Source organism: Protomyctophum parallelum (genome assembly GCF_964188405.1).
Source record: "Protomyctophum parallelum genome assembly, chromosome: 22".
NCBI lineage: Eukaryota > Metazoa > Chordata > Actinopteri > Myctophiformes > Myctophidae > Protomyctophum > Protomyctophum parallelum.
The window spans coordinates 26,502,805-26,519,625 of record NC_139714.1 but is presented as its reverse complement, the minus strand read 5'-3'; the positions used below and the strand labels follow the sequence as shown (position 1 = coordinate 26,519,625).

The 16,821-nt window shown below is 45.3% G+C and overlaps 1 protein-coding gene across 2 annotated transcripts; it reads left to right on the top strand.

Moving 5' to 3' along the window:
- The first annotated feature begins 2,250 nt into the window (after positions 1-2,250).
- On the top strand, positions 2,251-16,821 carry phyh (phytanoyl-CoA 2-hydroxylase). Of its 2 annotated transcripts, XM_083757479.1 has the most exons (10): positions 2,251-2,498; positions 3,044-3,096; positions 3,338-3,448; positions 4,511-4,679; positions 13,110-13,191; positions 13,932-14,113; positions 14,850-14,999; positions 15,811-15,945; positions 16,253-16,349; positions 16,665-16,685. In XM_083757479.1, the coding sequence occupies exons 1-9, from the start codon at positions 2,430-2,432 to the stop codon at positions 16,304-16,306; spliced, it is 1,005 nt and encodes a 334-aa protein (XP_083613605.1). In that variant the 5' UTR covers positions 2,251-2,429; the 3' UTR covers positions 16,307-16,349; positions 16,665-16,685. The 2 variants fall into 2 exon arrangements, with proteins under 2 accessions (XP_083613605.1, XP_083613604.1); XM_083757478.1 differs by having other exon boundaries at positions 16,253-16,821.

Genomic DNA, 16,821 nt, shown 5'->3' with positions numbered 1-16,821 from the left:
GGGATTCAAGGGATATGCACAGCTTGGGATATCCGTGGATATGCACGGCTTGGGATATCCGTGGATATGCACGGCTTGGGATATCCGTGGATATGCACGGCTTGGGATATCCGTGGATATGCACGGCTTGGTGTCTGGCTGAACTGGTGAGGCGTATAGGAGGTGCCCGGCCAGGAGTCAACCCACAGTGCCTAGTCCCTCCACGGGCCGGATGGCCCGCCCAGTACCCGCCCAGTAGGCCTACAGGATGGCCCGCCCCGTACCCGCCCAGTAGGCCTACAGGATGGCCCGCCCAGTATACCGGCAGAGTAGTTCTGGAGCAGCGGATTGTGTGTCCCATGGGCCTTGTGACTGGTCCCTAATGAGACTGATCGAGGGTAGCTACTGGGACGTAATAAGTCGGGACTTGATCACCCCGGCTGGGTCACCCGAGTGAGGGGTATGATGTTGTGAGACCCCGAAACCCTGATGACCTCAGGATACATCACTGAGGATACGTCCCAGGTGATGACCTTGGGATACATCACTGAGGATACGTCCCAGGTGAAACCCTGATGACCTTGGGATACATCACTGAGGATACGTCCCAGGTGAGGACCTCAGGATACATCACTGAGGATACGTCCCAGGTGATGACCTTGGGATACATCACTGAGAATACGTCCCAGGTGAAACCCTGATGACCTTGGGATACATCACTGAGGATACGTCCCAGGTGATGATGACCTTGGGATACATCACTGAGGATACGTCCCAGGTGATGACCTTGGGATACATCACTGAGGATACGTCCCAGGTGATGACCGGGATACATCACTGAGGATACGTCCCAGGTGATGACCTTGGGATACATCACTGAGGATACGTCCCAGGTGATGACCTTGGGATACATCACTGAGGATACGTCCCAGGTGATGACCTTGGGATACATCACTGAGGATACGTCCCAGGTGATGACCTTGGGATACATCACTGAGGATACGTCCCAGGTGATGACCTTGGGATACATCACTGAGGATACGTCCCAGGTGCATCCATGCAATGTTTTTTAGTTCTATAGGCTACAGTTAATTTCTCAGCAGCCAGCAGCTGACTGTGAAATGAAAAAAGAATTTTTTTGTATTTATTGCTGTAAATTTATAATAGAAATAAGTTTAAACTGTAAAAGGATGATCATCGTCATAGTGTTAGGAAACTGGTGGCCACATGTGGGACAAAAGAAAAGCCCTCTAAGTGATGATAATATCTGGCCTGGCAAATGATTTAGTAAATAATTTAGCAGACTATAGTAGTATAGTGATTCTCAAAGTGGGGTCCAGGGACCCCCAGCAGGGCCCTTGAGGGGCGTCCAGGGGGTCCCCAGGTCTGTAACGTTATCTGAGAGGGTATTTCCACACTGGGGAGGGGGCCCATATGGAGGGTATGCGCATGCTTAAAGTGAATGGCATATTGAGTGGCAAAGCAACATGCAAAGTGAGTTTAACATTGTTTAATGCAATCATCAGATAGGACTTTTCTGTTTGGATGCATGGGTTGTCAAGGCCAGAAAGAACGTATAGTTTTTTTTGCCATTCAGTTGTCAGTCAGTATAGGCATTCCTGCATAACATTTAATCCATGATTATTATTATGTAAGAAGACCTCCAATTCAATGAAAGAGCTTGACTTGTTTATTATATATCTCTGTCCAAAAGGGAGCATCAATCTGTCTATCTGCAGGTGTGTGTGTGTGTGTGTGTGTGTGTGTGTGTGTGTGTGTGTGTGTGTGTGTGTGTGTGTGTGTGTGTGTGTGTGTGTGTGTGTGTGCGTGTGTGTGTGTGTGTGTGTGTGTGTGTGTGTGTTTAACTAAACGTCCTCATTCAAGAATTGATATCACTAAAATTATTATATATCTGCACCTGTGAGTGACATTTGATTGGATTATTACACACACAGTTCTGTATGCAGTAAAAAACACATCTTTATAAACCTCTATAGCAATTCAATCTGTTAGTTGTCGTGTGGCGCCTCCTACTGGATTAAAGTTAACAACACGGTTGAATATAATGTGTTATTACTGGATTACTAAAATACATCTTAATTATTAGTTTTATTAAGATAGTGGCCGGAAAGTAAACAAACTTAGCGTTTATTTTAAAAATGTAACTTAATTAATGCAGTTTTCGATTTGAGATATCATGCCACGAACGTATAGGTTTAGATCTAGTATAATTATTAATAATGCAGCATCCAGTGCATATGTTGACAAAAGTTGCGTAACGGTCACAGTGAACTATAGCCGTCCTAGCTGTGCCCTTTGGACCGGTGGTACCGACCGTGGTGAACCATTTGATGAGAGGATCGAGTGGACAAAGACTATCAAACAAGTCTATCAAAGAGACGAAAAGTGACTTAAACAACATTAGCCTACTTTAATTAATTTGGGCTGAAATGTCGCGGGCTGCGGAGAGGCTCAAAGTGGTCTTCAGTCATCTCGACCGACGGTCTTGTGATTTTGTTGTATCCTTTTCTGATTGTGTATAGCCTATGATTATTGGTTGATTGACATGCAGCTTATTATTGATGTTCATTCATGCTCGACTGTATAGCGTCTAGCCTACAGTATAGTGGACGTGGAGTGGGTGTGTCTGCATCAAATCGAGCCCGAGGACTATAGACTACAGTGGTAAGGCCGCTGCATGGAAATACATCATCTTATCTCTCTATTTATCTTTAAATGTATCGTAAATGACGCTGAGCGACCACCAGACCATGCACTCCCCGAGGATATTTATTTTTTGCCAGATCCGGTGTTTTGGATATTTTACTGTTCGTCTTAATTGCTGGTAGGCTATAAAGGCTGCTCAATATTGTTTTTGTTTTGATTATTGTTTTCGTGGTCGCTGAAAGTATAGCGAACAGAACCTATATTCGGGACACGTACAGCTGCAATGCAAGCTGAATATATTCTATATTAGGACAACCTGGAGGCGCGAGGTTAATTCTATATTTTATATACACATCAATATCGTACAAATGTACAGCCCTTGACTGATTTCACATAGCAAGCATCGCCCACTTCTGGCCAAGTTGCCTACTATCACCCACAAGTGCTTAGGTAAGTTTTCTTTTATATATATTGTGAAATCACTTCTGTAATTCCACTGTAATAATTCTATTCATAGGCTAACTTGTATATCCACAGCAGGCAGGCCTATATCTATACCACCTGTTATACAAGCAGCTGATTCGTCACCTTTCACACACATTACCCCCCCCCCTTGTGTATCTGGGATGTAGAGTCCATAGATCAATCATTGACCAACAAAGCCTGCTGTTTACTTTTAATTATTTTTCAGGTACACACTCGACAACGACCTGCTGACCACCGAGCAGAGGCTGTCCTACGAAGAGAATGGCTTCGTCCTCATCAAGAACCTGGTGTCTGAGGAGGACATCGACAGGTTCAGGTGATTGATTGATTGAAACAGTTTGCAGAATTACAGTACATTTCAAGCACAACTCAATACAAAAGACTGTTAACTGTGAGTGGACGACCCAATTAAGCATTCCACTTGTTTACAAGAGGCTCCACCTTGTTCAATTCATCAAAACATTTAGAGACGTACAAATAGACACTTCTATATAGTCAAAGAACAGAAGGGGAATTCATCATAAGGGAGGTAAAAAGGTAAAATAAACATATATACAGTGAGGGGAAAGGGGGGGGGGCAGTGGGGGATGAAGGTAAGTTGGTAACATCATCACCACAAACTGTCAGATCACTAGATGGAATAGCAGATCAGAAAAACAGATCCCGGTAGGAATATTGCGCTTTATGTGGCACTGGCTCTAATATGAATTGCATGATTGTAAATAATAATAATACACAATAATATTGTTGGGAGCAAAATGGTAAGTGTATTGCGGAATTTGCGGCTGTTTAAAAGGCCATGAGGAGCTAAACATGAGAGTTACAGACACACTTGTATAACTCAATGAATTCAGGTCCACTCCAGCCGTAGATTTGTTCCATTTATTCCTCCTCACCACACGTAAAGGTATACAACTGTCTTCTTCAGGCTTTAGCTTCTACCTAAACGTGGGTGTTAAGGTGATATAAGTTGCGTTTATGACGGTCAACAGAAATGGTCATCTCCCACGCCCGCTAAACCCCTTATCCCTAGACTGCTTTGCCTTTTTTTTTTACTATTTTGAAAAACATTTTTGAATAGTTCAACTAGCCAATCTACATTGACACGTTGTGAGCACACACACACACACACACACACACACACACACACACACAGAGAAACCAGCTGTGTTTATTCACTGTCTGGTGCTGAAGAGAACAGAGGAGAGCAGAGGAGAACAGATCCCATCTTCCCTGAGGACTGAACACAATCTGTCTCTATATCCCCCTCTCTCGCCCCCCCTGTGTGTGTGTGTGTGTGTGTGTGTGTGTGTGTGTGTGTGTGTGTGTGTGTGTGTGTGTGTGTGTGTGTGTGCGTGCGTGCTTGCATGGTCTTCAGGGGTGAGTTTGGGCGTATTTGCAGACGGGAGGTGAAACCCCTCGGTCTGGTGGTGATGAGAGACGTCTCCATCGCAAAGTCCGAGTTCGTCCCGGATCAGAAGGCCGTCTCCAAGCTCCAGGACTTCCAGGAAGACCCGGAATTGTTCAGATACTGCACCTTACCACAGGTACTGATTGATTGATTGATTGATTGATTATTTATTTCCGTGTCCTGCGCGCAATGTGCCTCATTGGGTTTATAATGGGCCCCACACACCGTCTGTGAACGCCGCGCATCAAAACAGCCGCCTCCGTTATTTCCAATGAACCTATTGCACACCGGCGGCGTCGGACGCGCGCTGGCGCCTCGCCTGACGCTCCGATACGCCACTGTTCTATTTTCCAGGCGTTGCCGCGCGGGCAACGCCTGTGCCGTGTCGCTGCGCACCCGGTGTGTGTTGGGCTTAAGACACCATTTCACAATTGCATTTACAGCATGTTTACATTACATAATGCATTATATTACAACTCAGACGTATACAGAGTACTCTGTCTTCTTTCCCAAGCTTGACGAATAAAATCTGCCACAACAAAAGTCCCTTTGGCAAAAAACATGTCTCCATTTTTACATAGTCATATTTAGAGCAGTAAAACTCTACTGTAGGCACAAACACACTACTTATATGTTAATAATACTAATACAATGGTTCTCAAACCTTTTTTTCATGTCAAGGACCCCCAGATTGATAGGTATTTGTACTCCCACCTGAAACACAGATAAAACTATTATTATTATTATTATTATTGAAGGAGCCATTTCTGCCTGTGTGTACCTTTAACCCGTTTGATGGGCGGGTTCACCATGGGGGGTGTGTGTCACACAGGAGTGACTTATGAGCACACAGGTGCAACAAGCCAGGTTGAATGGTTTGGTTAGGTATGGGCACAACAGGCTATGATCACACGGTTTTTACCGTATGTTTGTATTTGCATTACTAAAACTGCTGTATTACAAAATGTGTATAATAAATGGGAACCTCACCCTACAGCAGTCAATGCCTGGACAATATATTACATTCGCGTCAAAAACAGTTATTGCATGTGCCCAGCCGAGAGGCCAAGTATATAGTTTAAGCTTGCCTCTATACAAGTAAAAACCCGATCGTGTGGACAAAGGAAGACAATCGATCCTGGCTCATCTCATCTCATCTGGAGATTCTGATTCGGAGATCCTGCTCACGACTGCTGAACAACAACAACAACAACAACGCTGGATGGAAGAAGAGCTTTGGATCGTTCCCGAACTGGACTGGACAACTTCAACACTTCGCTCATCTGAGAACGGCGTCTCCCCGGGCCGGGCCGCCCCCCCCCCCCCGCCCCCCCCTTTGTGAAAGAAACGGAGCGCACTGATCGCCGACACATGCAAAATGCTGCAGGCTATCGCTGGTTAGTGCATATTCACTCACACATTTGTTTTTGTTTGGAGCGGCATCGCACCGTAAAATGACTTGGATCACAGCCGCTGTTTGATGAACAAACAACCCCCCCCCCCCCTTCTGCCATACACGCGCACACCAAGACGCCAGGATAGCACAAGAGTGCGTGTCTCTGACAAAACGGCACAACGCACTAACGCAGCATAATATTTGCACAACATCCGCACACACACATGCCTAACTGGTTCTTATTGTTTGGTTGCAAATGAAAACACTGCGTAAGGTTTTATTGTTGTTTGCAAACGAAACTACACTGTTTAAAGGTCTTATCATTGGTTGCAAACGAATGCACTGTTTGGGTCTTATTGTTCATGGTTGCATTTAATACACTTTTATTGTTGGTTGCAAAATGCAAATGAATGTGTATTTTATTTTTTGGTAAAAACGAATTTATGCACTGATTTATTGTTGGTTCACTTGGTTGAAAATGAGCAGTACCAAACAAACCGGGTCTGCAGAAATGCAAATGAGCAGTACCAAACAAACCGGGTCTGCAGAAATACAAGTGGGTTCTGACATTGAAAAAAGGGTGAGGACGCCAACTTTGAAAGGAATCCAAATGACAATGGAACGGCTTCAAATGGAAAGGAATGGAAAGGTTAAACAGGCAAACAAACTAAAGACACAAACCATTGCTCTCATGGCTTCAAAGGAAAATGTCTCTGCTGTCAATCAAAATCTGAGAAGGATCAAAACCCTATTTGAAAAGGCTGCAGAACAGCACAACACACTGTTCACTGAGTTCCCTATGCCTGAGGGGGAGCAAAGCAAACAAAATGCATGGCTCCATTCAGTGATGACAAAGGGTAACACGTTCATTAAAGACACATCACAATGGTTACAGGAAAATGGTTTTTCAAATGAGGTTGGTGAACATGATAATGCAAATGATGATTGGGGTGAACATGTACCGTGTCAAGATGACATTAATCCTGAGGACAGTGTGTCTAATGTATCTGTGTCTCATGTGTCAAAGGGGTCAAAGAGGTCAAGGGCCTCTAGCAAAGGTTCTGGGGTGTCATCTGCATGCTTAAAAGCCAAGGCAGAAAAGGCAGCTTTATTGGAAAAAGTGGCTGCTCTGCAAAAGAGACACGAAATAGAGGCACAAGAGGAAAAATTGAGGAAAAGCATTCTGGAGTTGAGGAAAAGCAAGGAGCAATTGGACCTCAATATGCAAATAGCAGCTGCTGATGCAATGGTCTCTGTGTTGGAGGGCAGTGATGTAGGAGGAAAGGCCCCTTCAAATGGAATGAACTCTTATGTGAGCAAAGGGTTTAAAGGGCAAGGTCTTGCATTTAACCCACAAGCACACGAGTTTGTGCCGAAGATGGACGCCCAAGGCTCAACAGCACCACCTATTTCATCCGCCCCTGATGTTCGACCAAAGGTCAAAGGTTATCATACTATGGACCCTCAAAGTGCAAAACATCCCATTGTCAGACAACTGCTGCAACCAAACCATGGACCATTGCTAACAATCACCCCAAGGAACACCATTCAAAATGTCAATACAATTTCAGAACCTCATGTACAGCAACAACCCATAAACAGGTCTGCACAAAACCAAACACCAGTACAGGCATTACAAAACTCAGTTGACCCGGAGACTATTTGTGGAATCATGAAACGCCAAAATGAAATAACTACACTGCTGGTACAACAACAAATGGCATCCACTCTACCACAAAGAAACATAGCCGTGTTTGATGGTGATCCATTACAGTGTACTTCATTTATCAGGACCTTTGAACATTGTGTCGAAGCAAAGGCAAGCAGTTACCAAGACTGTCTATATTACTTGGAGCAGTACACCAGGGGGCAGCCCAGAGAGCTGGTGAGGAGCTGCCTACATATGCTCCCACAAGAAGGCTATGAAAGGGCAAAGGCACTGTTGAAAGAGCACTTTGGCAATGAATATGCAATAGCCACAGCCTATATGGAAAAAGCTTTCGGATGGGCCCCTATTAAAGCCGAGGATGTTAAAGCACTGCAGGAATTTGCATTGTTCTTAAGAGGGTGCTGCAATGCTATGATGGAGATCCAATACATGGAGGAGATGGACATCCCATCAAACATGAGGCAGGTCATGCTGAAATTTCCATATAAGCTTCGGGAAAGATGGAGGTCTCAGGCTTGTGCGATTCAGGACCAACGAGGCTACAGGGCCACATTTCCAGACATGGTGAAATTTCTGGAGAACCAAGTAAGAGTCTTGACACATCCCCTTTTTGGAGATATTTCAGATGCACGACCAAGCACCTCACAACAGACTGTAACCCGAAGCAGACAGCTACCCAGGAGTTACATCAAAGAAAGCAGTTTTGCAACAACAATCACAGCTACCAACCATACTGCAACCCCTGAGTCCATAACATCACAGGAGCCAGCCTCAGAGTCATGTCTGTACTGTGGAGAGAGACATCCATTATTCCGGTGTTCAACACTAAATGCAATTTCTCAAAGGGAGAAAATAGAATTTCTAAAAATAAAAGGAATGTGTTTCGGATGCCTAAATGCAGGACATATAAATAAGCAATGTAGAGCTCGTCTGACTTGTGATGAGTGTAATTTAAAACATCCAACGATTCTGCATATCCACAGAGATGAGACACGGGAAAGACCAGTTAGTAGCGCACTTGTCTCCCTCCAAGCATATGGTTGTACTGGGGCCGGAGACCAAGACAGCACACTTTCCATCGTGCCTGTGCAAATAAAATCTAAGAAGGGAGATAAGGTGCTGCAGACGTATGCTTTCTTGGATCCTGGGAGTACAGCAACCTTTTGCACAAATCACCTCATGGAAAAATTGAATTTGCAGGGTACAAAAACCAACATCTTACTGCGCACGATGGGCCAGGATAGTGCTGTTAAAAGTGAAATCTTTACAGGACTGGAGGTGTCTAGGTTGGATGGCAACCAATTTGTGGAGCTCCCAGAGATGTTCACTCATCATACTATCCCTGTTTCAAGGAGTAATATTCCCACACAGAAAGATATCGACAAATGGGAATATCTAAAGGCCGTCAAAATCCCAGAATTAGACGCTGACATTGAAATGTTGATCGGGACGAATGCGTCAAAACTCATGGAACCCTGGGAAGTAATAAACAGCCCTGGTGACGGACCCTATGCAGTGAGGACCCTATTGGGGTGGGTCATCAACGGCCCTTTGAGGGGGAATAATGGTTGCCAGGGAAACAGTACAACCATATATGCCAACAGGATCTCTATTGTCAAGCTGGAGGAGTTGTTGGTTTCCCAGTATAACCAAGACTTCAATGAGAAGGTACTGGAGGAAAAGCAGGAGATGTCCAGAGAGGACCTGAAGTTTATGGAAATCCTACAGAAATCAACATGCATGCTGGAAGGTCATTATTGCATGGACTTGCCCTTTAAAGTAGATCACGTCAACATGCCAAACAATAGGTGTGTAATTGAACAGCGCCTTCAAAGTCTCAAAAGGAAGTTCATGAGGGATAAGGCATACCAGGAGGAGTATACAGCATTCCTCACGGATATGATCAAGAATGGATATGCAGAAGTGGTACCTCAAGACCAGGTGGAGGGCAAGGATGGCAGTCTGTGGTATCTCCCTCATCACGGGGTGTATCATCCAAAAAAGAAAACCCTGAGGGTAGTCTTTGACTGTGGGGCAGTGTTTAAAGGAACCTCATTGAACTGTCGGCTTTTGCAAGGTCCTGATCTCACCAACTCTCTCTTTGGTGTCTTGACAAGATTTAGACAAGAGAACATTGCCCTAATGACTGATGTCCAGGCCATGTTTCATCAAGTAAAGGTGTCAGAAAAGCATGTGAATTTTCTGCGTTTCCTGTGGTGGCCACAAGGAGACATCTCACAGAGCCCAGTGGAACACAGAATGAGAGTTCACATCTTTGGAGCAGTTTCTTCACCAAGCTGTGCCAACTACGCTTTGAGAAGGAATGCAGTGGACAACAAGGACGAGTTCAATGTAGAGGTGACAAATACCATCCATAACAACTTTTATGTGGATGACTGTCTGAAATCGGAACCCACAGAAGAACAAGCAACCCAGTTGGTAATGGACCTTACTGACATATGCTCAAGAGCGGGATTTCAGTTAGTTAAATGGACAAGCAACAGTCGGGCTGTACTATCATCTATTCCTGAAGCGAAGCGGTCAAAAATAACCAGACAACTATGCTTGGACCAAGAAGATTTGCCAGTGGAGACGGCACTTGGTTTGAATTGGTGCGCTGAAAGTGATGCTTTCATGTTCAAGCCAGCGGTGGAAACCCGACCACACACAAGACGTGGGATCCTTTCAATTGTTAGTTCCATCTACGACCCACTGGGATTCTTAGCACCATTCACCTTGGTACCAAAATTACTGTTGCAAGAAATGTGTAGAAAAAACATGTCCTGGGATGACCCTATTCCTCAGGCCTTCTCACAGCAGTGGAACGAATGGCTGCTGGACCTGACAAAGTTGGAAGAATTGAAGGTTGATCGCTGCATTAAACCACATGGCTTCAGAGAACCCATACAGGTGCAGTTGCATCATTTTGCAGATGCCAGTGACCATGGTTATGGCACAGTGTCTTACATCAGGATGGAGAACCAGGATGAAGATGTTCACCTTGCTTTCATGTTGGGCAAAGCCAGAGTTGCTCCATTAAAACAGACAACAATCCCTCGTCTTGAACTTACCGCCTCTGTGTTAGCTGTTAAAGTTGACAAGATGCTGAGGAACGAATTACCACTTGAGTTGGAGGAGTCATGCTTCTGGACTGACAGTCAGACAGTGCTGAAGTACATTAACAATGACACCAAACGGTTCCACACCTTTGTGGCAAACAGAGTGGCTGCTATAAGGGATGCAACAAAGGTTGTTCAGTGGAGGTACGTCAGGTCAAAGAATAATCCGGCTGATGAGGCCTCTAGAGGTTTGACTGCTGATAACTTCATAGCATGCAAAAGGTGGATTTCAGGCCCAGACTTTCTGCGAAAGCCAGAGACAGACTGGCCAAGACCTTTTGAACCACGGCCTATTTCTGCAGATGATCCAGAGATTAAAAGAGAGCTGATAGTGAATGCTGTCATCACAGAAACCGAAGGTGCAACTATCAAGCTCATGAAGTACTTTTCTGGGTGGACTAAACTCAGGACTTCAGTCGCTTGGTTCCTTAAGCTCAAAGGCATTCTTCTGGAGTTGAGGAAAAAGAGGAATGAAGTTGTTACTTCTTTATCTGTCAATGGAACTTTCACACAGCCAGAAATGGTAGAAGAAGCGATGAGAAAGGTTCGAGCTGCAGTTCGAAGTCAGTCGCTGTCTGTAAGTGACTTGTACAGAGCAGAATCTACTATCATCCGTTTCAGTCAGCAGGAATCTTTTGGTGAAGAAATTACTTCATTGGAAGGTGGAGCATCTGGTGTAAGGAAAACCAGTACCATCTGTAAATTGGACCCTGTGTTAAAGGATGGTTTACTGCGAGTAGGTGGAAGACTCAGTCGGGCAGCTTTACCTGAAGAGTCGAAACATCCTGCAATACTCTCCAAAGGTACACATATTTCACACCTCATTCTGCAGTACATTCACAGACAACTTGGACATGCAGGTAGAAACCACATGCTCTCAACATTGCGACGGAAATACTGGATCACCAATGCTAACTCTGCCTGTCGGAAGGTGATCTCTGACTGTGTAGTCTGTCGGCGGTATCGAGGACAGCCAAGTGAGCAGAAAATGGCTGACATGCCAATGGAAAGAATTACTCCAGACCTACCTCCTTTCACCAATGTTGGAGTGGACTACTTCGGGCCTATTGAGGTCAAGAGAGGGCGTGCTATGGTCAAGAGGTACGGGGTGATTTTCACCTGCATGGCTAGCAGGGCCATACATTTGGAGATTGCTTACACTCTGACTACAGACTCCTGTATTAATGCCATAAGGAGGTTCATGTGTCGCAGAGGCCAAGTGCAGCATTTGCGTTCGGATAACGGCACAAATTTCGTTGGAGCAGAGCGAGAGTTAAGAGAGGCCTTCACTGCTTTGGATCACAGCAAGATTCAAAGTGCGCTCCTGAAAAGGGGTATTGATTGGACCTTTAACACCCCCGCCGCGTCCCATCATGGCGGTGTCTGGGAGCGGCTCATCAGAATGGTTAGGAAGGTATTGTTTTCTGTTTTACGACAACAATCACTGGATGATGAAAGCCTTCACACTATCTTGTGCGAAGTTGAGGCTATTCTAAACGACCGGCCCATAACCAAAGTTTCTGATGATGTCAATGATTTAGAGGCTCTCACTCCAAATCATATCCTGTTGCTCAAAGGGAAACCCCTTCTCTCACCCGGACTCTTTCAAGAGAACGATCTTTATATCAGGAGACGATGGAGACAGGTTCAGTATCTGTCTGACCTGTTTTGGAAGAGGTGGACAAGGGAGTACTTGCCGCTACTGCAGGAACGACAAAAATGGACGAAGCCTCACAGGAGTTACATGACAGGGGACATTGTTGTTGTCATGGATCAAAATGCTCCTCGTGGATCATGGATCATGGGAAAGGTGACAAGGACCTTCCCGGACAGGAAAGGATTTGTACGTTCAGTACAGTTGAAGACAAGGACAGGGCAGTTGGAGCGGCCCATATCCAAGCTCTTCCTGCTTCAAGAAGCACTGTAATAATTCATGACTTAATATTGAACTATGGCTCCCTTGGATAATTGCTCATCATATTCACAATTAGGGGCCGGGGTGAAGGAGCCATTTCTGCCTGTGTGTACCTTTAACCCGTTTGATGGGCGGGTTCACCATGGGGGGTGTGTGTCACACAGGAGTGACTTATGAGCACACAGGTGCAACAAGCCAGGTTGAATGGTTTGGTTAGGTATGGGCACAACAGGCTATGATCACACGGTTTTTACCGTATGTTTGTATTTGCATTACTAAAACTGCTGTATTACAAAATGTGTATAATAAATGGGAACCTCACCCTACAGCAGTCAATGCCTGGACAATATATTACATTCGCGTCAAAAACAGTTATTGCATGTGCCCAGCCGAGAGGCCAAGTATATAGTTTAAGCTTGCCTCTATAATTATTATTATTATTATGAACGTATTATTTCTTTGCACAGATTCTCAAGTATGTGGAATGTTTTACTGGTCCCAACATCATGGCCATGCACACTATGCTGATCAACAAACCTCCAGACGCAGGTACAGTACTGTACATATATAATAGCACCTGCATTTCACTATAATGTCCATCTTACGCTAAAGAATATCACCTAGGGAGGGCATCGAGGACATACTTTTTCACCTATAGCCTAATTTGGCATTCAGATTCAAATCTGAAATATTGATTATTTAAACGGTGTAACTATGTCATGAACTAGGAAACTATGTAGGAGTCATGTTATAGGAGGAGTCAAAAGAACTGAGGCCGATTCTAAAATTAAAATAAATGGTGCATTTATATAGCCTAGCGCCTTTATCCAAGGCGCTTTACATAGATGGTGCATTACATTCACCCATTCACACACACACACACACACATTCATACACCGATGGTGGAGGAAACCATGCAAGGCACCAACCAGCACATCAGGAGCAATCAGGGGTTCAGAGTCTTGCTCAAGGACACTTCGACACTAACTCTGGGGGAGCCCACAGGGTTGGAACTGGCAACCTTGCGGTTGCCGTCCAGCCACTCTACCCCTGAGCCACCGCCTGAGAGCACCGCCTAAAAAATCTTCTGAATCCTAACAGTCTCAATCTCTGAAAAACCTGTCAGTGGAGCTCAACCTTTTTCATGTCAATTAATCAGACCAGTGTGTGTCCAGTGGAAACCTCGTATGAATCTGATCTCAGGTCAGAATGGGTTAAGGACCAAAAGGGGTTCCCTGTAGTTTTTACCGACAACATGGATTTCTTAACACGTGCTATTTCTACGTCAGGTAACAAGACGTCGCGCCACCCGATGCATCAGGACCTGCATTACTTCCCCTTCCGTCCGGCCGACCAGATCGTGTGTTCGTGGACGGCCATGGAGAAAGTCACCAGGCAAAATGGCTGCCTGGTGGTGCTGCCGGGGACACACACCGGCACCCTGAAGGAACACGACTACCCCGACTGGGAGGTACGCGCGCGCACACACACACACACACACACACACAACCCATTCTGACCTGAGATCAGATTCTATAAATGTCTTCTACATCCTGACAGTTTTCTGAAAAAGCTATGTTTCTATGTCAGTGGTTCTTTCGATTTTTCAAAAATAGCAGACCTACAAGCTCATAGCGCGCCACCGAGTGGCGCGCTATGAGCTTGTAGATCTGCTATTTTTCAATAGCTAAAGCATAACATAATGCTAACACCAAATGGGGTTCTCGCCCAAAATGGGTTAACGTCTTTATTTGCATTCACATTTTACAAGAAATCTCTTGAACACAAACAATAGTGGATGAGCAAACTTGAAAAAAAACTCTACAACAAGTGCTTCAGGATACAGATCACGTGTACAGAAAGCATCGCCTTCTCCATATATGGCGACTGCCAATTATTGCAGACACTGAACAGAATTTTGCCGATGCCTGATCAGCTCTCGGCTTATTGGGCATGCCTGCAATCTGCAGGCCCAAATATATGAACGCAAGTAGTTTACATTCGTAGCCAAGCTGTATAATAGCATCCGTAAGATGCTCACTCATTCTTTTCCACACGCATGCAGAGCGATATGTACATGCACAAAACAAATGCATAAACATGCATTTCATGTTGTCACCTCCAGGGTGGTGTGAATAAGATGCTATACTCTGTTGTCACCTCCAGGGTGGTGTGAATAAGATGCTATACTCTGTTGTCACCTCCAGGGTGGGGTGAATAAGATGTACCACGGCATACGGGACTACGACTCCCAGCATCCCCGGGTGCACCTGGAGATGGAGACGGGCGACACGGTGTTCTTCCACCCGCTGCTGATCCACGGCTCGGGGATGAACCAGACGGAAGGATTCCGCAAGGTCAGACATCCACCATATTATTCACACGGCAGCAGTGGCGCGCACAGATAAGACACTAGGGGGTGCTAGAGCACTAGGGGGTGCTAGTAAATGGTGCATTTATATAGCGCCTTTATCCAAGGCGCTTTACATAGATCGTGCATTACATTCACCCATTCACACACCGATTGCGGCGGAAGCCATGCAAGGTACCAACCAGCACATCGGGAGCAATTTGGGGTTCAGTGTCTTGCCCAAGGACACTTCGACATGTAGACAGGAGGAGGAGCCGGGATTCGAACCGCCGACCCAGGGATCATTGGACCTGCTCTACCTCCTGAGCCACAGTCTGGAGCACTAGGGGGTGCTAGAGCACATTTTCCCTCTGGACAAATGTGCCCCTTTTTTCTTTTCTTTTTTTGGTACACTGCACTGTACACTGTACAGTATGTGGACCATGGTGATACTGATCAATTCGTGATTAAAAAAAGCTTCTAATATATTATTTAGGCCCCAAAATCTATAAATCTCACTCTATTAAGGCAACCGGACGGTTCCACGCGCTGCACAAGGTGCCCTTTTTTTTCACTTGAGCACCTGCCCCTCTAAAGTCTAAATGATCTGTGCACCCCACTGCACGACAGCCTTTTTGCCACCTAGCTGTGTGTGTGTGTTCGTATTAATTTCGCAGAATGTACAACCCTTTTTGAAATAAAAAAACAAACTGTGTGTGTGTGCGTGTGCGTGTGTATGTGTATGTGTATGTGTGTGTGTGTGTGTGTGTGTGCGTGTGCGTGTGCATGTGCGTGTGCGTGTGCGTGTGTGTGTCCAGGCCATCTCCTGCCACTATGCCAGCGCCAACTGTTACTACATCGACGTGAAGGGAACAACCCAGGAGAATATCGAGAAGGAAGTGAAAGAGATTGCGGCGAGGAAATATGATTTGGACGACAGCATCACCTTCACGGTACCATATTTAGTTATTTTAACCCATTCTAGACGGGAACCCCCTGTTGGTGTTTATAGCATTATGTTGTACTTTAGCTATTGAAAAATAGCAGACCGAATAAATTACTTTTTGAAAAGCCTATGGGGGGGGGGGGGGGGGGGGGGGGGGGGGGGGGGGGGGGGGGGGGGGGGGGTGGGATTAACTGGAATTCACTTCTGGGTCTCTCGGCGTCATGAAAGGGGGCGGGACTGCGACACTCTATATACAAAAAATAATGTCAGGTTCTGTGAACTTGTAAACACTTTACTTCTATTTCTGAACACAGGACACATGGGCCTTAAGAGGTCGTCTGGTGCAAGGGGAGAGGACCAGCCTGTGAAGGGGTCGTCTGGTGCACGGGGAGAGGACCAGCCTGTGAAGGGGTCGCCTGGTGCACGGGGGATTGGTGTGCGCAAATCAAAATGGAGAAGAATCACTCTCAATATGTTAGACTGTATGTTTCAGACTAATCACAGCGTCAGGGAGAGAGTGAAAGGACTGTATGTTTCAGACTGATCACAGCGTCAGGGAGAGAGTGAAAGGACTGTATGTTTCAGACTGATCACAGCGTCAGGGAGAGAGTTGTACAGAGGAAAATACAAGGAACAAGTGGGCTAGAGGCAGAGAAGAGAGGGATGATTCAGAGGTATTTTTTGTTGACTTAGAATGTGTGTTCAAACAGATAAACTATGTCTCAGCATTTTAAATTGTAGCGCTTCATTAATGACACACAAAAATGCTAATATATTTCGCACCTTATTGCCTTACTCGACCTTTTGTCATATCTTTTTTAATCCTTCCAGATCTTCCTGTAATATTTTGTAGTAATAAACAGAAATGTATGATAATGTCCAA

What these genes read in the sequence shown, in the direction of transcription:
- phyh (XM_083757478.1), top strand. Translation starts at nt 2,430, where the DNA reads ATGTCGCGGGCTGCGGAGAGGCTCAAAGTGGTCTTCAGTCATCTCGAC. An exon ending in GACGGTCTTGTGATTTTGTT is followed by an intron (nt 2,499 to 3,043) that starts GTATCCTTTTCT and finishes GATTTCACATAG; the next exon opens with CAAGCATCGCCCACTTCTGG. An exon ending in CAACAAACCTCCAGACGCAG is followed by an intron (nt 13,192 to 13,931) that starts GTACAGTACTGT and finishes TTTCTACGTCAG; the next exon opens with GTAACAAGACGTCGCGCCAC.